The sequence below is a fragment of the Populus nigra genome, chromosome 14, assembly GCF_951802175.1.
Source record: "Populus nigra chromosome 14, ddPopNigr1.1, whole genome shotgun sequence".
NCBI classification, from domain to species: Eukaryota; Viridiplantae; Streptophyta; class Magnoliopsida; order Malpighiales; family Salicaceae; genus Populus; species Populus nigra.
Genome location: NC_084865.1, coordinates 4745620 through 4769774, shown reverse-complemented (window position 1 = coordinate 4769774; position 24155 = coordinate 4745620). Strand labels below are relative to the sequence as shown.

The following is a 24155-nucleotide window of genomic DNA, read 5'->3' as shown; positions in this document are numbered from 1 at the left end:
TTTTCATTCTACCTTTCAACATTGGATTGTTTGATAATTGAGTGTCATAGTTTTATTAAGCTTGCTTTTGACAAGGTTATCCTAGTATCAAGTTTAAGTCGCAAATTTAGGTAGCGTTTGGGAACGCGGCTACGGCTGCGTTCCTAAAAAATTTGATTTTTTTTTTGCTAAAATTAAGTTCGGTTTGTACTTTTTGGATCGTTTTGATGTGCTGATATCAAAAATGATTTTTAAAAAATAAAAAAACATCATTGGCATGCATTTCGGCACGAAAAGCTATTTGAAAAGCACCCGCAACCACACTGCCAAACACGTTCTTAACATGCTAACTCAGATGGACTTGAATTGATTTTTTTAGCCTTTTTTATGTTGTTAAATTTTTTTTTGTAAATTTATTTATTATCATTGTACTTTTGTTATTCATATTATTTGAAGTAATTGAGTTTATTACTCACAATTGAGTCAATGGTCCACTTTTTTAGGAACACTTGCATTGTTTTGGTATCTTTTTTTTTTATATATTGAAAAAAATTAAGTCAACCTGAAGGATATCGCAAGCCCTTATCTAGTTAGGGTCGTTTTGGGAGTATAATAGATGTTATATTTTAAAATATTTTTTATTTGAAAATACATTAAAATAATATATTATTTTTATTTTAAAAAAATTAATATAAAAATAATCTAAAAACAAATAATAATAATAATAATAATTTAAAGCTAAAATATTTTTTAAAAAAATATAAGTTGAATCGGAAAGGCAAATGGAAACTTAGGGATCGTTTGTTTGCCCGAAAAGTGGTTTTCTAGAAATTACTTTCCAAACTTTCTTGTATTTGTTTGCCAATAGAAAAATTGATCAATGGAAAACACTTTCCAATCAAAGAAAATCTTGGCTTGATTTTCAGGAAAAATAATTTTCTTTTATTTTGGACGGAAAACACTTTTCAGAAGTTGTGAAAAAATTAAAAATATCATATTATTTTTTGATTATATCAAAATTAATCCTCAAACTTTTGATTGATATATATTTTGTTTGAATATTTTTTTTCAATTTTATCCCTTAAAATTTGATTTAATTTAATTTTTATATTAACTTTAGTCCTTATTTTTATTATTGTTATTTGCTTTTCTCTTATTATTTTTTTTAATTGAAATTTTTTATCTATCAAACCACTTTCCAAACTTTCTTATGTTTATTTGTCATTAGAAAAGTTGGTCAACGGAAACACTTTTCAGTCACATGAAATTTTGGCTTGATTTTCAGGAAAATATTTTTCTTTTTATTTTGGGCGGAAAACAGTTTTCCAGAAGTTGTGAAAAATTTAGAAATATCATATTATTTGCTGATTATATCAAATTTGATCCTCAAACTTTTGATTGATATATATTTTGTTTGAATCTTCTTTTTCTTTTTTTTTCAACTTTATCCTTTAAAATTTAATTTTTATATTAACTTTAGTCCTTATTTTTATGATTGTTATTTGCTTTTCTCTTATCATTTTTTTAATTAAAATTTTTTATCTATCAAATTTGGTTCTCATTCTTTTGATTGTTACTTATTTTATTTGAAATAATTTATGAAATTGTAATTGTTATTATTATTATTATTATTATAATTTTATTATCTTTCAATTTTTTTATTTGTTAGATTTGATTTTTATTATTATTTATTTTACTTGAGATAATTTATGAAATTAAATTTTTTTCAATTTCATTCTTATTCAATTTTTTAATTTGTAAGATTTATTCCTCATTATTTTAATAAACTTGAAAAAAAAAAACATTAAAAAGTTATTTTTCAACTTATTTTCTATAATATAATCAAATACTGGAAAGTATTTTCTAACTTATTTTCATGATATTATCAAACATTAGAAAATAATTTATATTTAAAAAATTCACTTATAAAAAAATTCACTTTCTAACCCAAAAAAAAAAAAAAAAAAACTTTCTTCAAACAGCCATCAAACGGGCTTAGTTTGCTATAACCAATCTTATGCTGCTTCCACAAATTAGCATTACGTAACATTAACCCGTTTTAATCCACCCTCCAATGGAGATCCCCAACCCACCGTATTTCTCTTGTCATTCAGAGTCTTGTGCCCATCTCCTTCAAACTAGCCTTAAATCGAGAGACCCTTTAAAAGGAAAATCAATCCATGCTCAAATGGTTAAATTAGGCCTTACCTTCAGTGTCTATTTAATGAACAACCTCATGAACTTGTATGCAAAAACCGGGTTTCTTTTAGATGCCCACGATTTATTCAATGAAATGCCTGTGAAGACCACTTTCTCATGGAACACAATTCTTTCTGGGTATGCGAAGCAGGGAAAATTAGAGAAAGCCCATCAGGTGTTTGATTTAATACCTGTTCGTGATTCTGTTTCGTGGACTACGATAATCGTGGGTTATAATCAAATGGGTCGTTTTGAAGATGCGATAAAGATTTTCGTAGATATGGTGAAGGATAAAGTTTTGCCGACCCAGTTCACACTTACTAATGTCCTTGCTTCATGTGCTGCCACCGGGTCTCGAGGTATAGGGAAGAAGGTTCATTCTTTTGTTGTTAAATTAGGACTTCATGCGTGTGTTCCTGTTGCAAATTCGCTTTTAAATATGTATGCAAAGACAGGGGATTTGAAGATGGCCAAGGTTGTTTTTGATAGGATGAAGTTGAGGAACACATCAAGCTGGAATGCTATGATTTCCTTGCATATGAATTGTGGTAGGGTTGACCTCGCTCTTGCTCAGTTTGAGCTATTGAGTGAACGCGATATTGTTTCATGGAATTCAATGATTGCAGGATGCAATCAGCATGGTTTTGATAATGAAGCATTACAGTTCTTCTCTAGTATGTTAAAAGATACGTCTCTGAAGCCTGATAGGTTTTCCCTAGCAAGTGCTTTATCGGCTTGTGCCAATCTTGAGAAGTTGAGTTTTGGTAAACAAATTCATGGTTATATTGTTCGGACAATGTTCGACGCTTCAGGAGCTGTGGGAAATGCTTTGATCTCAATGTATGCAAAGTCTGGAGGAGTTGAAATTGCTCGAAGAATCATAGAGCAGAGTGGGATTTCAGATCTTGATGTGATAGCTTTTACGGCCTTATTGGATGGATATGTCAAGCTTGGTGATATAACCCCAGCCAGACAAATATTTAACTCATTGAAAGACCCTGATGTGGTTGCTTGGACTGCCATGATTGTAGGTTATGTACAGAATGGCTTAAATAATGATGCTATAGAGGTATTCAAAACAATGGTTAGTGAAGGGCCTCGGCCAAACAGTTTTACTCTAGCAGCTATGTTGAGTGCCAGTTCAAGTGTGACATCTTTGAATCATGGAAAACAAATTCATGCAAGTGCAATAAGATCAGGGGAGGCATTATCACCTTCTGTGGGCAATGCTCTGACTACGATGTATGCAAAAGCTGGAAGCATAAATGGTGCACGGAAAGTATTCAATCTTCTACGTCAGAACAGAGATACTGTATCTTGGACTTCTATGATTATGGCTTTAGCTCAACATGGTCTTGGAGAAGAAGCCATAGAACTATTTGAACAGATGTTGGCACTTGGTATCAAGCCTGACCATATAACTTATGTTGGGGTGCTCTCTGCCTGTACACATGGAGGATTGGTGGAGCAGGGCCGAAGCTATTTTGATCTGATGAAAAATGTACACAAAATTGATCCCACCCTGAGCCACTATGCATGCATGGTTGACCTATTTGGGCGTGCTGGATTGCTGCAAGAAGCATACAAATTTGTAGAAAATATGCCTACGGAACCAGATGTTATAGCCTGGGGTTCACTTTTATCTTCTTGTAAGGTTTATAAAAATGTTGATCTGGCAAAAGTTGCGGCAGAGAGACTGCTACTTATTGAGCCTAACAATAGTGGGGCATACTCTGCCCTTGCTAATTTGTATTCATCTTGTGGAAAATGGGATGATGCTGCAAAAATTAGAAAATTGATGAAGGCTAGAGGAGTTAAAAAGGAGCAAGGACTTAGTTGGGTTCAGATCCAGAACAAAACCCATGTATTTGGAGTGGAGGATGGTCTTCACCCACAGAAAGACGAAATCTATAAGATGATGGACAAGATCTGGAAGGAGATAAAAAAGATGGGTTTTGCTCCAGACACTGAATCTGTATTGCATGACCTTGAAGTAGAGGTGAAAGATCAGATTCTTAGATATCACAGCGAGAAACTTGCCATCGCATTGGGGATAATAAGTACTCCAGAAAACACTACATTGCGGATCATGAAGAATCTTCGAGTCTGTAATGACTGTCACAATGCCATCAAATTTATCTCCAAGCTTGTGGACAGAGAAATAATTGTGAGAGATGCTACTCGTTTTCACCATTTCAAGGATGGATCCTGTTCTTGTAAGGACTATTGGTAGACATAGCATTTAGAAACAAACTTCAATTGTCAAGTCTACAAAAGTTGGTTGATTCAGGATTTACTATGAAAAGGCAGATAGTTGGCATAGGAGGAAGTCACAACTTTGGCTGATTCCCTACTCTTCAACATTCTTGTTACCCATTTTCAGTCAACTCCTTATTGGAACTCTGCTTAATGTGTAAATCTGAAGAAGATTCTGGAGATGTGCGTGTTGTTCTCAGTCATGAAGGTCCGTCACAAATTCACAATGGCTTCTGCAGGGCTGTTTTCCTCAGAGATGGGACTGCCTTATTCCGGCAAGCTAAATATCTTTCACAGAGGACTGTCATATCCACCATTTCTATGCTAAACGGCTTGAGGATTCATAACAAATTTACAGCTGCTTCTGCAGGACTGTTTTTCTTGGAGGCGGGATTGCCGGTTCTGCTATGCTAAATAGCTTTGACTTCGTACGGTTACATCTGCTCCTCAAGTTGTGCCTACAACGCATGAACTCACTCGATTTGCTAGTTCTACTTCTAAAATTGAAGGATATATACTAGCATAGCTGCTGCAATCAGATGTTGCATCCCATGTTGCCATGTGAAAAATACCCCCCCACTTCATTGAATTATCGGTCCATGATCCATCATAAACATCAACTACTACTAAAAAAGATTTCTGTTATCTTTTGCATTTAGGGTAATGCTAACAAGTGCCTACAAGGCATTGATAAGGAGCATATTGATTAAACAATTATTTATGCATTAGAAAATAAAAATGCTCCCTTTAGTGGCCATGCATGTTTTGGTCCTTATTTATTTTTATATTTTAAAAGTATTTTTAAAAAAAATTAATTTTTTTTCCTTTGCTTTATTTTTTGATATTTTCAGATTATTTTAATGTGTTAATATCAAAAATTATTTTTAAAAAATAAAAAAATATTATTTTAATGTATTTTCAAGTAAAATACACTTTAAAAAACAACTAGTATCATATTCTTAAATATTCTTTTAACCTTTACATGTGGTTGATTCATAAATGATTAATCGACACTCCTTTTCAAAACCCTTCCAATCAATCATGTATTTAAAAAAATTTTAAAAGTATTTTTAGTTTTAAATTAATTTTTTTAATATTTTTGAATCATTTTGACGTGATAATATTAAAAATAAATTATAAAAAAATAAATTTATTTCAACATATTTTTAAATGAAATATATTTTAAAAAACAATTTTTATTACGCTTCTAAACAAGTCTTTTATCTTAATAGGTTTATCCTCATTTATACATTCATTTTTATTTTATTTGGCACTACAGTTTAACCGTGATTTTGAATTTTTTTGAAGTTTTTTTTAGCTTCAAATTAATTTGTTCTGATGTTTTTTGGATCGTTTTAATGTATTAATATAAAAAATTAATTATAAAAAAATATTATTTTAATATATTTTCCAACAAAATATACTTTAAAAAACAATTTTTATTACCTTCTCAAACAAATTATTTATCTTAACAGGTTTTAGCGTCTCCCTAATATAGTAGACGAGTTGGACTCCCTACTTTGCTCCAAGGAAGATCCTCGTAAGAACATTATAAAACCTTAAGAATGTGGTCCTCCCTAAACGATCATACCAGCTAAACTAAGCCTCCAGGAATGTCAGGCTAGCAGCTGTTTTCAGACTTGGTATTTTACTAATGAAGGATTGGTTCCCAAACTAGAGCAGCGGGGAGAAACATAAGCTTGTACATGCCAGAAAGGAGGGAGGGGAAAAGAAATGGAAGAAGACGAACTTGAATTATTTCATTTAAGTTCCAAACTGGATAATCAGTACAGCCATTGTAGTTTCTGTGAAGTACGCATCGCCGGAGAAACTCCACCACCACCTGTTAAACCCTCCCAGTAAATGAGAAAAGGGCGGAGGAACTGGTATAGGAACATTGATGCCAAGCTGGATAGAAGCGAATCATGTTACACATGCTTGCATTTCACTAAGTGCCTATTTCATGCAGAAATAAACACTCCACGAGATAAATTTTGTGAACCCTCTAATATGACAAGATTAATGCTGAGAATCTTCAAGAAAATATCAAAGCTAAATCACCCTATAAGTAATTCTCCATTGTTCCTCTAATTTAGCACGAGTTATCAAATCTTTCCACAAAAAAGGGTAATTGAAGCCAAATAACAAATAAGTTATCAGTCTGTCTGTAGCTCTAAATATTCTCCAATGATACAAGTGATTTTTTTTATTTTACCTGCCCAGCATCTATTTCCGTTAATTGGATTCCTTTCAGCAGCAGCAGCAGCAGCAGCAGCAGCAGCAGCAGATGTAGTGAATATGGCAGCTCCATTTCCACGTCTGTCAAAAGAGCATTAATATGTAAAATGTAAACAAGAAACACAGTTCATGGAAGGAAAATGATAAAACAGGCAAGCGAGAAGTCAAGATGGGAAAGTAATTATTAATGTTCATGATGTCGATGGCTTCTTTAAAGCTGTCAGCCTGAAGGTTAGCAGAAAGAATAAAGGATACATGTTAATTCATTGCCATGCTAACTGTCAGATGCCTGATTATCATATACAGAAACATAAAGGGTACTCAGGAAGAACGGGGCCAAGAATTTCAATGATGCGAGATGGTAAAAACTTTATAATTCACATTAAAAAAAATAAATTTTTATTTAATGAAACGATTAATTAAAAAAAAACACAAAGACTAATTAAAAAAAATATTAAAGGATAAAATTTTAAAAATATTAAGATATTTGATCTCGCAACATAATTCATATAGTAAATTATATTTAATAACAATGTTTCTTATAATATAATTCTTATTTAATTAAATGATTATCTATGCAAATAAAGGTTTTAAAAAAAGTCATAAATAAAATTATCTATGCAAATAAAGGTTTTAAAAAAAGTCATAAATAAAAGTGAACTGAATCAAACTATAAAATTTAATTATAAAAAAATTAATGTTGAATAATAAAATTAAAAAATATTAGGTCACCAGCGTTAATCCGCTGACCTTGCAACCATGAGCACATGATTGGGATAACCCAATAGAAATAAAAATGAAAAAAAAATCACAAAGATCAATTCCTAAAAAATTAAATGTTAAAGGATGAAATTGATTTTTTTAAAATGATATTAAAAAAAAAACCAAAGTCAACACATGTTAACTTTCAAAATTCGTGATTATAAGGCAAGGAATAACCATGCAAAAGGCAAACCTAAAAAACAACGAAGTAAAATTCTCAATAAAAAAAATATTGAAGCATGAAATTAGAGAAATTTTTTTAAAAAAGAAACAACAAAAACTCAAGTCAACTTGGGTTAACTTGCTAACCCTGCAATCATGGGCATAAGATTTGGATAATCTTATAGAAAAAAAAGAGAGAGAGAAAAAAGCACGAAGATCAATTTTATAAAAATCAAATATTAAAGGATGAAATTGAAAAAAAATTAATTTTACAAAAAAACCTAAAAAAGATCAAAGTCAACCCGTGTTAATCTTCAAAACCCGTGTCTCAATAAAAAGAAGTTGAGGGATGAAATTTGAAAAGAAATGCAATAAAAAAAAGATCCAAAACAAAATAAATATTACTAAAAAGAATAGGGGAAAAATTCAACATAAAAAAATTAAAATCAAATGATGGAGATGAAATTCAAACAAAATTTAATTAGTGAAAGGATTAAAAAAATTAAAAAAATAAGGATCAAATTTGATATAAAAATCAAATGAAACCTAATTATTAGGGATAAAATTGAAGAAAAAAACCAATCAAAAGAAGATAAAATAACAAAATTAATGGTAATCAAAAGAATAAAAACTAAATTGAATATGAAATATAAATGGTAAGACACTCTCATACTTTGACCAACCACTTTTTTTATTAATATTTTATATTTATAAAATATCAAATTACCCATCATTCAACTTGATTATATAAAAAAAAAAAGTTCAAAATGAAATGACAAAACCTCCTTGAATGGAAGCTTTATTTTTATTGATTTCTATGGCAGTTGAATAATTTAATTGTGCTCGTTAATATTTTTTTTTTTTTTTTTGCTTATAAAGCTAATTTAGTTTCATAATAAAAGTCTTGCGCCTACTTATTTTATTAAAACTTTTTTTTTTCAAATTACAAATGCAAAACCAACCACAATTTCAGGAAAATGAAAAAAAAAAAAGAGGAAAAAAACAACAACTAAAGGGTCAATTGAAGAAAAAAAAGGAAGGAAGATCTGCTGGAAAAGAAAAAAAAGATCTCAATTTTGTTTTTTTCAAGTAAAGGGTCAACAGTTCCTTAGAGAGAACCCAGCCATGCAGAAGCAAGCAAGAAAGGATTACAAGCAACAGCAATTTTGGTTTTTTTCATTGGACCGCAGTGACAACCACCCTTCTTTTTCAACTTTGTTTACTAGCTAATGTGGCCAAGAAAAAAAAAAAGACATTTCTTTAAAGGAAAAGAGGCAGTATTTTTTTTCATAGTTTATTTCAGTCCTAAAAAATTTAATTTACTTTTATAAATCAAATTAAATTAAATTTTAACAAATTAAACATCAATTAAATATCAAAAACAATTTCCCAACATTGTGAGAACCCTATTATAAAAAGCTAAATAAATAAAATTGTAAGTGTTTTTTTTTAATCAGAAAAAGCTAATAAAACAAAATAGTCGATAAAATTCTTCCAAGAAAGAAAGCACGGTTACAATAAATCATAATTTTGAAACCTGACCCGGCCCGGAGCTGGAACCGGGTTGGGTTGAAGAAAAAATAAGAGAGGAAAAAACCCGGCGGACTTGGTTGACCTGGTAAGATCCAGTTGCAACCCGTTGACTTTTGTTTTTTTTACTAAAACGACGTCATTTTGATTTTAAAAAAATTGATCTAGGAGACCCGATGACCCGGTTAAAACCAGAAACTCGGACCTTGGACCGGGCCGGGTCTGAAAATTATGCAATAAATAAGGGAGCTTCTTTAGTTTTTTTTTTGTAATAAATGCATATGCAACAATTTTTCTAGGATTTAAACTATAATCTTTAAATATATATATATATATATATATATAAAAAAGGATCATTATAGATTGCACTATCTATAGTAAGTTTTCCTAGCAGTTACAATAATTTGTCTCATCTCTTGATTTGTTGTTAATAATAAAAAAAAAAGATACGCGATTCCAAAAAAAACACATGAATATTTTTTTCAAAGCCGTGAAATCTAAAATAATAGTATATATAAGAATAAAATTGAAAAAAAATAAATGATTGAAAAAAAACAATCAAAACTCAAAATATATATATAAAAAATACTATAATGAATTGTGTCTTTTAAGATTATTTACAGTAAAAACATCATTTTTTTTAATTTTGTTTTTTAACTTGTAGTGACCAAAGCTGTGTTTTATGACTTACACTTGCTTATAGGACCCCACTTTAGAAATTTATAGAATATATTATCAGAGAGAAAAGACAGTGCTGACTAAAACAGGTTTACGAAAACACAAAATTAGCCAAAACGAATAATTTTAAATGTTCAGGACAAATTACTAGAATTATTAATTTTAAATGTTCAGGACAAATTACTAGAATTATCATGACACATCTTGAAGTTCTCAAACTTCAAAACTATAGAGTACACATTAGTCATTTGATTAATTCACTATACACCAAGCCACATATCAATATGAATTTAAATAATAAAATGATTATTTTGTTCATCTTAAATAAAATCAAATGACTTATTAGTAGAGGTAATATAAATTTTTTTCATGTAATTTATTGATTATTATCAAATTAATCAACACAAACAGGTCATCTTGTATTTTTTATATATAATAAAATAACTTAATTACTTTTAAAAACAAAAAAAGTAATGATTGTACTCTTTTGATCGGTGTGTGTGGTATCACTCAGTGACTATATACAGACGTTCAGGGTGGTGTTCAAATTTTCTCGGCAACCTCTCCATCCCTTGGTAAAGCATATGGTCAACGGACCTCCGGTTTGGCATTGACTATCTTTTTTTGTTTTTATTTTCTCTCTCCTTCTCATTTTGGCGCCTATTTCTTCTATTCTTAAAACCAACCCTTTAATATATTTTTTTTCCAGATTTGGTCCATGTTATTTTTATTACAATTTATTTTATATTAAAAAATTAAAAAATTATATATATTTTTTCAATTTCATCCTCCTTTAAATTTTTTCATGTGTCAGATTTGATTCTCATTCTTTTGATTGTTATTTTTTTTATTTGAGATAATTTTAAAAATTAAATTATTTTTTTATAATTTCATCCTCCTTCAGTTTTTTCTTATTGTATTTGACCTTTATTCTTTCTTATACCTTGACAACTTTTTTAAATGGATATTTTTTCCTTATTTCATTTTTTAATACTAAATTGGTTGGCAATTAAGCTTATTGAGTCTAGGATTCAATGAGTTGCAATTTAGAAGATTAACTCATATTTAAGAGATTCGTTCAGGTTAGCTTGTTTTTATTTTCCTTGTATAAAGCTCATATTTTTTTTTTAATTTTATCATTCAATATTTATTTAATTTAAGATTAGGCTTTGTTTTTTGTTTTTGTATTTACTTTCTATTGGATTTTTCACTAATTTGAAAATGGCACGAGTTATGTCGGATCTTTTTGTTTGTTATTCTTTGTTAAATTTATCTTTTTTAAAAGGAATATTGGCATGAGATGCTCACTTTATGATATATTTTTTTTGTTTTCTGGGTCGCTACCTTGATAGTGCGTGCGACCGCTTTCAGTGTCATTGTGCAACCTTTCATAATGGCGTTAAAATCACCTTGGTGAACTTTTTCTGTTGATTGGGTGGTATCCCTAGTGGAGTGACGGTGAGTCTTTAATCAGTCTTTCTTTCTTCTCCTTCCGAGTATGATATTGACAGTTATTTTTTATAGTTAATTATTACCTTTTTTTGTTTGCTTTATTTACTATCGTGTCTTTTTTTAATCATATTATTAAATTAACTGGGCTTATTGAACCTAGTTATGCCAATGACATGAGTCTCATATTTTTCTTGCTTTTATAAAAATGTTAGTGTCACTTGAATATTTTTTTTTTTTAGAAAAAATTTGACCTGGTTCACGGCTTAGTGCGGGATATTTATCCAATAACACCTAAAACAAAGGATACTTAATCACTACTACTAGGTGATAAATCAAAACAAAGCATGGGCCTAATCTATTTGGATGCAACATAAAAACAAAACAACAAATAACAACAAAACCAACAATGTAATCTAAAAAAATAAACTAAACATGAAATGGAAATTAACCAATGATAAAACAACGTATTTATTTGTAAAATCTTAGATATAATAAATTATGCAAGCCCTAAAATAAATGAAAATATAAATAAATAATAGCCGAACTAATTAAAATAATACCAAAGTTGAATTTTGTAATTCCTTGCCAAAATTGAAACCTAACTTCAAATGAATAGTTCTACATCGTCTTGGTGATTTAGAAGGTATACCATATATCAATGGAAAAATGTGATATTCTAATCTTTTTATTGGCAGATTTAAATCTTTTTACTCTAATCTTTTTATAATGTCTGAATGCTCCTCCACAAGCCCTTCTTGAATATGAATCAAATTAATCAAGATTTGTTTATAATTTCTTGATATTCTCTTGAAATCCACCTTAACTCATGTATATTGAAGAAATCTATTAATTGCCTCAATGAATTTCTTTATTCTAAGTTTTATACATGGATTAAATAGAATCTCTAATGAATTTCTTGGTAATCAAGCTAGTATCCCAACAACTTCAATAGGAAATCACTTGATTCTCTCTCTCCATGCCCTAAAATTTGAAAGTAAATGAAGAATTGAAGGAGAAGAAGAAATTTCCCAAGCTCTCTCTTCCTCTCACAAAACTTTCAGCCTATTATACTGGGAAGGAAGGATTCTCTTAAATTTTTTTTTTTGAGAATTATGCTTATTTAACACATGGTTTATATTTATTTTTTTTTATTAAATTTCATGTAATTTTTAATTTGTTATTATGATTATAGAGATTTTTTCATGATTTTAATAAGATATCTTTTTCGAATATTGATAATTTTTTCTTTGTAAGATAATATAGTTATTATTTTTATTTTGATTTATTTATTACGTGTTTTGATGTGGTTCTTGAATTTTTTTTAATATATTAGTAGCATCTAAATATTATTTTGATGTTAAAAAAATATTCCCAACACCAATCTAATCCAAAACTATACTTCTCCTAGACTAAAATCACGTGAATTTCTTTTGAATTAGATGTAGGCCTTTGGTTGATAAGCGTGCTTTGATCATTGTTTTGTGGTTAATTTATTTAATTATCAGATTGAGTCAAGATAAAAAAAAAAAAATCAAGATGGTGGGTGAGTAGGACTTCGAGAATATTCTCCTCGAAAATGTCCAGCCGCAGTGGATCACCATGAGGCATCTTACAATAAACACTGTATCTTGCTGACAAATGGCCATATGTATTATTAGCTGTCAGAATCTTTGTTTGGTTCAGTCTACTCACATCTATATCAGCTTCTAATTTTGTAAAGTATTTTTTATTTAAAAATAATTTAAAATTTAAAAACAAATTGAATGTTATCAGAGAAAAGGATAACATTAAAAAACACAAAATAATGAGTACATGTTTGCAGAAAGAAAGGAACAAGACGAAAAGCTCCCATAAATAAACACACCCACATAGTCATTCTCCATCACCCCCACCAAGGCATCAGCTATTGTTTTTCTCCCCTCTCAAATTCATTTGCTTTTTGGCCATGGCTTTCCAAACACAAATGTTAAGAAGAAAAGTGAAAGAAGCCAAAGCCAAGTTTTGGTGGAAATCTCTCTGCAGTTCTTTCTCTACAGTTCCTTCTCCTATTGATTCTCCCCCTCAACTTCCACCATTTGATTACCAACCAAAACCTTACAAAGGACCATCAGCTGATGAAATCTTGCAAAAACGCAAGAAATTTTTGGGTCCTTCTCTTTTTTACTACTATCAGAAGCCTGTTAGTCTCTAATATCATGTACCCTTTTAATTTAATGGTTTCCTTCTTCATATATAGCATAAAAGTTTTGATCTTTGTTTGATTTTGCTGTGTTGTCACTCTGTTCATCACTTTCTGATCGTGCCCTTTTGAACTCAATCTATCTTTCCTTTTCATTTTGTGTTGATTGATGATGTTGTTTTCGTTTTGCAGTTGAATATTGTTGAAGGAAAGATGCAATATTTATTTGATGAAAATGGTAGGAGGTATTTGGATGCTTTTGCTGGGATAGTGACTGTCTCTTGTGGGCACTGCCATCCTCAAATTTTAAATGCAATTATGGAGCAAAGCAAGTTGCTCCAACATGCTACTACCATTTACTTGAACCATACAATTGCTGATTTTGCTGAGACCTTAGCTGCTAAGATGCCTGGAAATCTCAAGGTTTTTGGTGTCCTTGATCCCTTTCTTTTAATTTCCTTTCGGTAAATAATCGTAATTCTTGAAGGAATATACAGGAACGATGTAATTTAGGTTTTGATTAATTTTTTGTTTTGTTTTTGTTTTAAAATGATGATCATTATTCTAAGTGGTTGGTTGGATAATGCTTAAAATAATTAGTTAACTTTTTAAAAACATGAATTTTCTTGGTAATCAGTGCGTAATTCATCATTATTTGTGTCAAAGGTACAAAAGATTCCTGAAGTACATTGTGACGACGATTATTGAAGTAAGATTTTGATGCTTAAACTGATTGGGAAACAATATCTAAATTTTAAACTTGTTTGCATGTGCAGGTTGTCTATTTTGTAAATTCTGGATCAGAAGCTAATGAATTAGCTATGCTGATGGCTAGACTATACAGTGGTAACCTTGAAATGATTTCGTTAAGAAATTCATATCATGGTGGAAGTTCTGGTACAATAGGACTGACAGCTCTAAACACATGGAAATACTCAATTCCGCAGGTTTGTTGATCTACTGTTGCTGCAGGAAAATATGATCACCCGTTGTAATTGGATTGATGCCAGTAAATCTAACAGAAGAATACTGCAGGGAGAAATTCATCATGTTATTAACCCAGACCCGTACCGAGGAATCTTTGGCTCTGATCCTACTGGTTATGCCAAAGATGTGCAGGATCACATTGATTATGGTACTTCAGGAAAAGTTGCTGGATTTATATCTGAAACCATTCAGGTTGGTGACTTGACTTTGACACTTGTTTCCAGTAAGACTTTGATACTTGTTCCCAGTAAGCAACGTATATGGTTGTTTTGACAACCGTGAAAATGGCATTTCAAGGAAACTCTATTCTCTCTTTTGGATGAATATAGGGAGTTGGAGGAGCGGTTGAATTGGCCCCTGGATACTTGAAATTGGTTTATGACATTGTGCGTAAGGCAGGAGGTGTTTGCATAGCTGATGAGGTGCAAACAGGGTTTGGTCGCACAGGAAGCCACTATTGGGGTTTTGAGACACAAGGTGTCATCCCTGACATTGTTACTATGGCAAAGGTATTTAAAATCACCTCTTTCAGATTTGTTCATCAGTGCTGCAAAGATACTTCTATGTTTTAAATAGCTCTCACTTCAATATGTTACTTTCACTATCTTTTGAAAACTGCTTGACCATCCCACAAGTAACACCCAATAGCATTTATCAGGGCATTGGCAATGGTTTGCCATTAGGAGCTGTAGTAACAACACCAGAAATAGCACAAGTAATGGCGCAAAAAATTCAGTTCAATACTTTTGGTGGGAACCCCGTGTGCTCTGCTGGTGGACTTGAAGTATTGAGAGTCATAGACCAAGAGAAGCGTCAAGAGCATTGTGCTGCTGTTGGTTCGCACTTGATTGGACGTTTGAGGGAGCTACAAAGAAGTCATGACAGTAATTTATCTTGAACCTAGCATCTTAATACTCTGTTGTGATATTTGCCTCTGTGATTTACATGACATTTTCTGTTCGCTGTATATTAAGTATTCTGTTGGCTGTCTTTTTGCACCATCTGAAATCCGAACTACTTTCAAATGCAAACCAACTATTACTAACTTGCTATAGCAAACCATACTTTTGAGTGTGGTTCTATTCATATACCAACATACATTAGAGTAAACCTAACTAGATTTTTGCTTAGGGCTCTTTTCATCCATAACTATATATAAAAGCACAATTTTTTTAAAAAACTTTTGATTGATTATTATAAATTTAATACAATATTAACATTATAGCATATCTCCAATAGTAATATGTAAATTCCACCTCACTCTAATTAAGGAAAAAAATAAACATTGAAGATATTCTTAAAAAAGAAATTATTAAAACCTAAAAAATAAAGTAATCTCATCTTTTCATTGTTTTCCTATTTCTAAAACCCTAAATAACATAAAATAAGTTTCTTAAATCACTCCTAACTTATATAGTATATCATTAGCACTTTATTTTGCAGAGTTTGTGCCAAAAACCTAGTTCCTGTGTGTGCAGATGAATTTTCTTTTATGCATGTGCTTGTGCAATGTCTTGGGATGGGCTATTACACAAATAAGCTTCATCTGAGTGTTGTGCACATGTGTGTTTTTGTAAGACATGAGCCAAGCTAGTTTCTTTCTTTAACATCTTCATTTAGGATTAATTAGTTTTGCTGCTTCTGTAGCCTTGTGCAGAAGTCTAAATTTTATCAACTTTTTCGTCAGATGTGATGATTACATGAATTTAGATGTTGATATGTAACTTCTGAATTACTACTAGTTTAGTGCATCACATTGTTTAACTTTTTTATGATATTTTAAGCTGCTCTGAAATTTTAATTGTTTTTTCAGTCATTGGAGATGTAAGGGGCAGGGGCTTAATGGTAGGGATAGAACTTGTGACTGACAGGAAGGAAAAAACCCCTGCCAAAGCAGAAACTGCAATCTTGTTTGAGAAACTTAGAGGTAATAAGGCACAACCTCCCAACACCATAAACGTAGAAAAGATAAGCCTTTGATTATGAAATGATTTTCTCATCGATTTCTACTTTGTATTTATCATCACTGGTTCCTGAGTGCAGAGCTTGGCATCTTAGTCGGCAAAGGTGGAATACATGGAAATGTGTTTCGTATCAAACCACCGATGTGCTTCACCAAAGATGATGCAGGTACTCTTCATGTCTCTTCAAGTGCTTAAATAAATTAAACCCTTGTGTTTTTAGACAAGCAATAAGGTAACTTTCAGGAGGGATTCTGAGAGCTTTTAAAAACTGCAGTTTCTGTGGAAAAAAGCTCTGAATTGCTTGCATGATGATTACCATTGTTAATTTTGTTTACATGCTCTTTTTAACCAAATGATCTAATGTCACGGTTTTTGTTTTGGCATACGCAGACTGTCTTGTTGACGCGTTGGACTATTCAATGTCAAAGTTGTGAGGAGCTACCTGCCAGAAGCTGAGATGAATATGTAATTATTCACATTTTTTGGCGTCGATCTCTTCTGATAGGCTGCTTTCAATAATATCGAGCAAATATCTAACCTTTCCAACAATAGGATGAGTTTGCTTGTTTCTGATTCTATTACGTGAAAAAATCGAACTGTATTTCCATGTTCTGTGGATGCACATGTCATGATGTGAACCAATGGATACATTACGTGAAAAGTCATGCAAGGAAACATAATCCAAGAAAGGCTTTAGCGGTTATCGGTGTGTGCGACAGATAATTTTTAGGTCAACGATGCTGGCAAGGCATTAGATTCTTTCGTTTTTAAGGTGCAGGCAGAGTCAATGCTCAAGAAAAACTTATATTGCATGAGGACCTCGGACCTCTGAGGACAGTTAATGTCCAATTTTTCAGAATTACTGGCTGTGTAGTTCCAGGTTTTCGGCAATACCCTCCAAATCAGGCCATGTGCCTAAGCAACCATCTCTAAATGTGGATTCTGAAGACTAAAATATTGATTGAGCTCAACTGGTGATATAGAAGTGGTGGGGATGGATAAGAAGATTAAAAAACTCACAAAGTGAAACTGGAAATGCTCTTTGCTTTATATTTCTCCTTGTACCAAACATAAACTACAAACCAGAAAAAGGGAGAAAAAATTGCCAGTACAGAAGAAAAGAAACGAAAAAGACAAGAAACATCACTAGCTAGATAAAAAGAAGTAGAGACCAATCATGTTAGACTATTCAATGAAGCCATTGACGTGTGGACTCAGGATGGTGGATTGATAGTGGCAATCTGATGAACACATCCAAAGATTTGTCGTTTTAATTAGTGGAAGGACATGGATTGGTTAGTTCAATATTGCTGACAAACGTTGCATACTTCAATGATTACAGCAAGATTAGTAGAACTAGTAATACGATTGTAACAGCATCGCTTTCTTTTTGGCTTTCTACTTACTTTTGTACATCCCTTTTGATTGGTTTATGAATAGCTTTAGCTTAGTTAGGGCTTTGCTTGTGTTGCTGGAACACTATCCTGTTGTATGACAACTAGGTTATTTCCAGTAATTATCCATGCTCATTATGGGATCACAAGACAACTGAGCTAAAGCTGTCCCAGTCAGAATTCCCTGGAAATGAAACAGAATCTAATGGAAACAAAATGGCTATGAGTTGCATCTTCTTAATTGTGCATCAATGATATTACATAATTTCGGCAGCAAAACATCCATGCCATTCATTATTGACCTAGAGTTCATTGTCAGGTAGGGTTTTCCTAGCCTACATTGACCATTTCAGTATAAGCAAGGGAGATGGGAGGCAACAAATAATTTGCAATTCTCACGATTTATGTACAAGGCAGAACAAAAATACAAACACAAGCAGACTACAATTTACATGACAAAGTTTCATCTGCAGACTCAACGTGAAATATCATTTGATGGCAAGACAGTAGCAGCACTGAAAATTGATTTAACCACAAACTTCCTCTTGATAGAATGGCTATTTATATCTAAAACTTTCCAGTTGTAGGAGGCTGCTTGAAAAATGTCAGCAGCTTGAATTGTCTACACAAGATTACATCATTACCCTAAGACACCTTTTTCTTTCTGAGTATGGCTCCAGTGATGATTATCTCCTTGAGATCTTGACCAGCTATAGGGTCCTAATATGAAGCTAGGCAGGCTCACGTAGGCGAGTTGCCCAAACTGAACTCAGATCCCGAAGCCGTTGGAAGTATTCTCCCAAGGCAAGCAGCCCTCGAGCTGCCTGACGTGTTGTTAAGATCCGAGACATCTGCTGCAAAGTTTCCTGGCGTATATGGTCTGCCTGTTAAAACAAAGAGTTGATGTTAGATATATCAACAAGCCCAGCTGATTGACCTCATTCAGAAAGCTGGGGAGCATAACTTCAAGCACAACCAATTTTGACCTAAATGCTAGCGAAAACTTGGATATCACCCACATCTGCATAACAAGGTTATTTCATGACACAAGGCACTAATATGCTTTGATGCAAATTAAGAATGCCTTTTCCTCTGAAATTGAAGTGATTACTTCATGGATTGTGTATGTGTTATGAGTGCACATGCCTAAGAACTTAGACTAAAACCATTCGAGAATGCAAAGAGAAGGTGCATTATAAGACCTGCTGCACAAAGCGGGCCAGAGCTTCTAACTTCTCCATTGCAGTTTCCTTATGAGGCGAGTAACTTGCTTCACCCAACTGGTAACTTGCTTCACCCAACTGACCAGCTGCCACAGTCTCTGCTACATTTTGCTGGAGTTTTTCCAAACCTTGTGAAAGAGCATCTTCAGCTTGCTGGCATGATTGTCTAAGATTAAGAACATCCACAAGTTGCTGTTCTGTCAAGGGCTCCATGCAAGGCACGAGAATCTGTAATCAACATAAATTTGTGAATATATCTCAGAAGAAACTGGGTCGGAATAGAAAATATGACAGAAAGTCCAGAAACACAGAATAAAATGAATACTTGAGTCAATGAAGCAACTATTTGAATGATATAAGAACTTATTAATTGTATGAACCAAATGATAAGATGCTAATCTATAGCATATGTTGGTGCCGATACTTACGTCTAGGAAGTGAGAAATGCTCTATTAACAACCACATGCAATCAGCATGACTCTATACCAATAGCATAACCCTCCAAATGAATTATCACTGTATAAATATTTGCGCTTTACATGACTAGACAAGACTTGCTGGCTATTATGTGCAAGACAACACAATAACCACAGTTTTGGAGTAACAAGGGCCATAACCATATTTACAGCAAAGTAGACAATGACCAAAAACCAACACCAACTGTATAATTAATAAACCAGATTGGCAATATGTCACGCACTTTAACAATTGCCAGCATAATGCTCCACGTGAAAGAAATTTAGTACACCGAGCCGAGCATCAGTGCAGACTGGAATGCAGTGATAAGTTGTCAAAGTTTTAGATCAAGTTTACCCACCTTGGCAAGGTGGTGAGATCAAAATGAGGTATTTCATAAGTTCAAAGGCACCCCCATATATAACCTTCAATTGATAATTTTAAATAACTAATTCATCACCTTAAGAAGCTCTGAAGGGCGAAACCCTCCAATCCACAAGAAAAACCTTTCTGCCGATGATTTCCACAAGCCAGACATCACATAGAAAACATCAGCTTTTGCTGCAGTTGCTTTCAGGCGAAAAAGTTCAAAATAGTGGCTCATGTCACGCTCTACATGTATGCGGAGCTCTACATCACTTATATGATCGTTTAAAGCAGTCCTCATGTCACAAATATGTCTGTTTTGCTCCTCCAACCAGTGCCCATACTCCATCTCAAAAGTTGCAATCCCTACAGAATCCTCAGAGTCAGCATATGGTTGATAGATAAATGTGAACGAACAAGATTAAAGTTAAACCACAAGAAGTAAAATGTCAAGAAATTAACAGAGAAAATACAGGCATTTTTCAGGTGAGAGTCATGTATCGATGGGAACCTCTTAGGATCATATTTTAAGTGCTAATTTCGGGCATGTCAGCCAATAAAGGGGACAGCAGTTCACCTTTTATTTGCCATTGAAGTGCTTAATCATTGTTTAAACATTCTACATAATAGTAGTGCATGAAGATCGAGTTACAAGTATATGAATTAAATAATGCAACAAATCGCTTCTACTTTGGATGGTCTCCGGTGCTCAGATGAGCTCAAGCAAACTGAAAATTTTTCAACTAAAATAATTTTACGAATTTATTAGCAACTAAACCCCCTATCTTCTTTTATAATTTTGTCATTCTCTAGCAAGAATCAAACAGAGAGTAAACGACTAACTTGGAGACAAAAATAAAAAAGAAAAAGACAGCTCATATAGAAAATAAAGTGAACCATTAACTTTTAAGAATAACTTAAAGGTCTATGGCATGAAACATTTGACAATGCCCACTGCAAAGTGAGAGAGACATGTAATCAAACTTGATAGACCACCATCTGGGAGTTCGGCAGCAGAACAAAAAGTAATAGAGTACTTTGGCAGACATACCTGAGTTTGTAGGTCCTCCAAAACCTAGCTGACTAGCATCTACTCCACCACCTATATACAGGCCATGTTGTCTAGCTCTGTCAAGCTCCTGCTCCAACTGAATGAGCTTCACACGACTTGATTCTAACTGCTGAACATAAGCCTGTAAATAAAAATTAAAATAACATTTAGTAACAATAAACCTCTTATTGCTTGTAGGCCAGCAGTTTTTAATGCATGGTGCATAGTCCTTCCTACCTTCTTCCGCAAACGGCTTTTACGAGCAGCCTCGCGATTTTGTGCAAGACGTCTTTGTACCTGTAAGCATTCATATGTATAGTTACGAAGCAAGTATTCATATTTTTTCAGAAAGAACTCTCAAGGTTGATTTTTTTGTTGTCATAAGAGAAGCTTGTGGTTGAAACTTTGGATGATGAACATATTTGTATCAATAGACAGAAAACAGCAGATTCTAAAGATCTATGGATGAAATGATCTAAATATGGAAAAGGTCACACTGTCAAACATATCATATTATTTCAGTGTTAATATCTTGACAATCTCAATTAAATAGTGACCGAAACTATAACAAGACTAAAGTAAGACTTCAATGGAGAAAGAAGAGATACAAGACATGACAATCAAGAGATAAAAGACATCCAACATAGTTTAGCAGAACTAGAAATCCATATCTATATATGATAACATTACAATTATTTGTTATGGAAGTAAACGAGCGAGCGCATGTGTGTGTGTAGATAGATAGATAGATAGATAGAGAGAGAGAGAGAGAGAGAGAGAGAGGTCCACAGCCAGCATCACTATCAGACTTTACCTTATCAGCAGGTTTAGATGCTTCTTGGTCATACTTGTTAGAATGTCCAAGAGTACCCTGTGAAGTATCCTCTGACTAAAAACAAATAAATAAAAAATATGCATCAGCTTGTAAATCCGAAAGTGAAACCAGATATTAGAACTAAGAGCGAGCTTCCAACAATTTTCACCTGATTGTCCAGCTTTGTGTCTGGTGCTATAATCATCGATGCAGACGCATTTGGATTACCAGCTATGAACATTGTTGAAGTATTAGGATTTCCATTACTCTTAAAATTTTCTCCCCACATACCAATCTGATGCATAGGGTCATAGATGCCCATCCTTCCGGAGGTGACAAACTGAGTGGATGTGGAATTCATTCTCCTTTAAATTGGGGAGGCAGATCAATAGGCTCTTGGCATAAATGCATAAATGCGGAGATGAAAATAATAGGAGGCGCTTGAGTTCAGTTGACAATGGAAGAGTTTCAGAAGTTGGGACAAGAAGTCTTCACATTAAGGCTACGATACAGAACTGAGTACACAAAAACACAATAAGACAGCGACTGACAAAATATAAATCAAAATGACAAAGTGGTAGTGCCAAACAGCAGAAAACTAAAGGGAAAAAAAAAGTGAAGCAAGTACATGAGATCCCAACTATACCAATCTGGTATCAGAGACTAATATCTTACTGCACATCACTATTCATGACTTTCTGGTACCATTTGAACCCTAGGGAGGCAAAAGTAAATGCACATTCATGGCAGATAAAGAAGAATCTTAGATTCATGGAAGTGCACAAGCCACTGACACTTCCCCTGAAAGGCATTCCACAGCCACGAAAAGTCTGTGAATGTGCTCTATCAAAACACTCACATAACCTTCACATAGAGAGAGACTACCAAGCATGAACACCCCCCGCCCCCCTTTTTTTATTTCATTCTTCTTGTGTCTCGGCTCATTCCTATACCACCATTTTTGGATCTACTGTTTGCTTGTCTCACTTAACATGCTTATGGTGGAACCGGTCCTACATGCGTGGTTTGCTATTGTGGTAGGAAATCTCCAAACATGTGGTATCTTTAATCATTGCCACCAGAGAAGAGGAGCAAGAGGTCAACTAGATTGTTGTGTCCTTGTCGACAATAGTGATAAATGGATTGCACAGAAGTGAAAACAGAGGAAAACTAGTGTAACTCTGTGATCCGAAACATCTCCAGAAGCTTTTCCTACCATCAATTTTAAAGAGTATCTCACAGTTACAGATGAGAATTACAGCTCTCGAAAGCCAAAAATAATTGACGAAAAACTTGTTTTCAGACCGAAGCAGCACAGCTGCAATCATAAAAAGGAAAGGTTGGAAGCAGAACAGCTTGTTTTCCTCACAGAGAAAAGCAATCATTCATCAATTTTGGCTTCCATCCAGGCCAGAAACTTAGAAGAAACTCACTTTCAATAGCTAAAAAAGAAAATCCAAAGGAAAGCAGAACATATTCAAACACTCAAAAATTTTAGGACATCAAAAAGAGCCCCTCTTCCACGTCAATCAATGATTCGCAAATCTCATCGCCATAAGCATAACTCAACTCTCCAACATCCTCTAATCAGCAAACAATTCAAAACAATATCATGTCAAACATATAATCATCACTCGAGTAAGACTTTTGTCCATAAGAAAACTTTGCCAAAGAAAACAAAACAAAACACATACAATTAGTTCAAAAAAATACATACATACATACATATATACATACATACATACATACATATGTATATAGTAATATAGTATCAGCTTTAGAACACTTGAATTCTCCTAGCTAAGCTAGACTTGAACAGAACAGCTTGAAAATTATTAGATTTCCTTCTCTTTGTCGAGCCCTTTTCAACTTTCTCAATAACCAAACAGACTCCCTCAAAAACAAACCAAAAGGAAAGCAAAGGAAAAAACAGACCTTTTTTTCAAATCAAAGCAACATGAAAGAAACTTTCCCGCCTCTGCAACTGCAAGAAGTAGGGCTAGAGGCAATTTTTGGAAATTTTCTGAAGTGAAATCCAAAGAGAAGAAGTAATAGAATTTGTTGCAGTAATTCTCTCAAAACCACCAGTCCCATCATCATTAGCAACAAGAATCGAATGACAATAAGACAGCTTAAAAGAGACTCTCTTCCCTTCAATAGTGTTCTATATTCATTTTTTTATTTTCTTTCTTTTTCTTTTTTATATTTTTTTATACGTATGGAATTAAATATATTGTATTTATATTTTAAAGAAGATATACTCTACAACTTTTAATTTTTTATGAAAACGTCGCAGTTAGTGTAAAATTTTAGGGAAATAATATTGTTTAAAAAAACCCTAGGGAAATAGCATAGTTTAACATAACTATTATTTTGAACATGGTTTTAACCAAAACCGTGATTCAGAATATCAATTAGATAAAACAATCATGATTATAAATCATGTTTATAATTAATATTTAAGC

The 24155-nt window shown here is 32.8% G+C and overlaps 3 protein-coding genes across 3 annotated transcripts; 2 read left to right on the top strand and 1 right to left on the bottom strand.

Annotated features, from left to right (window-relative positions):
• The first annotated feature begins 1943 nt into the window (after positions 1–1943).
• On the top strand, positions 1944–5191 carry LOC133672913 (pentatricopeptide repeat-containing protein At2g22070). The gene has a single exon (XM_062093478.1). The coding sequence runs from the start codon at positions 2054–2056 to the stop codon at positions 4409–4411; it is 2358 nt and encodes a 785-aa protein (XP_061949462.1). The 5' UTR covers positions 1944–2053; the 3' UTR covers positions 4412–5191.
• Positions 5192–13053: 7862 nt separating this feature from the next.
• On the top strand, positions 13054–17089 carry LOC133672539 (alanine--glyoxylate aminotransferase 2 homolog 1, mitochondrial-like). Its single transcript, XM_062092978.1, has 9 exons — positions 13054–13435; positions 13628–13858; positions 14212–14382; positions 14471–14614; positions 14752–14931; positions 15081–15306; positions 16236–16349; positions 16466–16552; positions 16777–17089. Exons 1-9 carry the CDS (start codon positions 13202–13204, stop codon positions 16818–16820), a joined length of 1431 nt encoding a protein of 476 aa, XP_061948962.1. The 5' UTR covers positions 13054–13201; the 3' UTR covers positions 16821–17089.
• Positions 17090–18148: 1059 nt separating this feature from the next.
• On the bottom strand, positions 18149–23823 carry LOC133672540 (transcription factor TGA1-like). Its single transcript, XM_062092980.1, has 8 exons — positions 23626–23823; positions 21860–22205; positions 21691–21765; positions 21114–21173; positions 20877–21018; positions 19920–20191; positions 18983–19231; positions 18149–18664 (listed from the first exon to the last, which is right to left on the bottom strand). Exons 2-8 carry the CDS (start codon positions 22049–22051, stop codon positions 18512–18514), a joined length of 1143 nt encoding a protein of 380 aa, XP_061948964.1. The 5' UTR covers positions 22052–22205; positions 23626–23823; the 3' UTR covers positions 18149–18511.
• Positions 23824–24155: the final 332 nt, after the last annotated feature.

Excerpts from the sequence above, each read along its gene's own strand:
- LOC133672539 (XM_062092978.1), top strand. The coding sequence starts at position 13,202 with ATGGCTTTCCAAACACAAATGTTAAGAAGAAAAGTGAAAGAAGCCAAA. Across the intron at positions 13,859-14,211 it reads AGATGCCTGGAAATCTCAAG|GTTGTCTATTTTGTAAATTC; the intron begins GTTTTTGGTGTC and ends TTGCATGTGCAG. Across the intron at positions 14,932-15,080 it reads ACATTGTTACTATGGCAAAG|GGCATTGGCAATGGTTTGCC; the intron begins GTATTTAAAATC and ends AGCATTTATCAG.
- LOC133672913 (XM_062093478.1), top strand. The coding sequence starts at position 2,054 with ATGGAGATCCCCAACCCACCGTATTTCTCTTGTCATTCAGAGTCTTGT.
- LOC133672540 (XM_062092980.1), bottom strand. The coding sequence starts at position 22,051 with ATGAATTCCACATCCACTCAGTTTGTCACCTCCGGAAGGATGGGCATC. Across the intron at positions 20,192-20,876 it reads TGGAGGACCTACAAACTCAG|GGATTGCAACTTTTGAGATG; the intron begins GTATGTCTGCCA and ends AGGATTCTGTAG. Across the intron at positions 18,665-18,982 it reads TGGCCCGCTTTGTGCAGCAG|GCAGACCATATACGCCAGGA; the intron begins GTCTTATAATGC and ends TTGTTTTAACAG.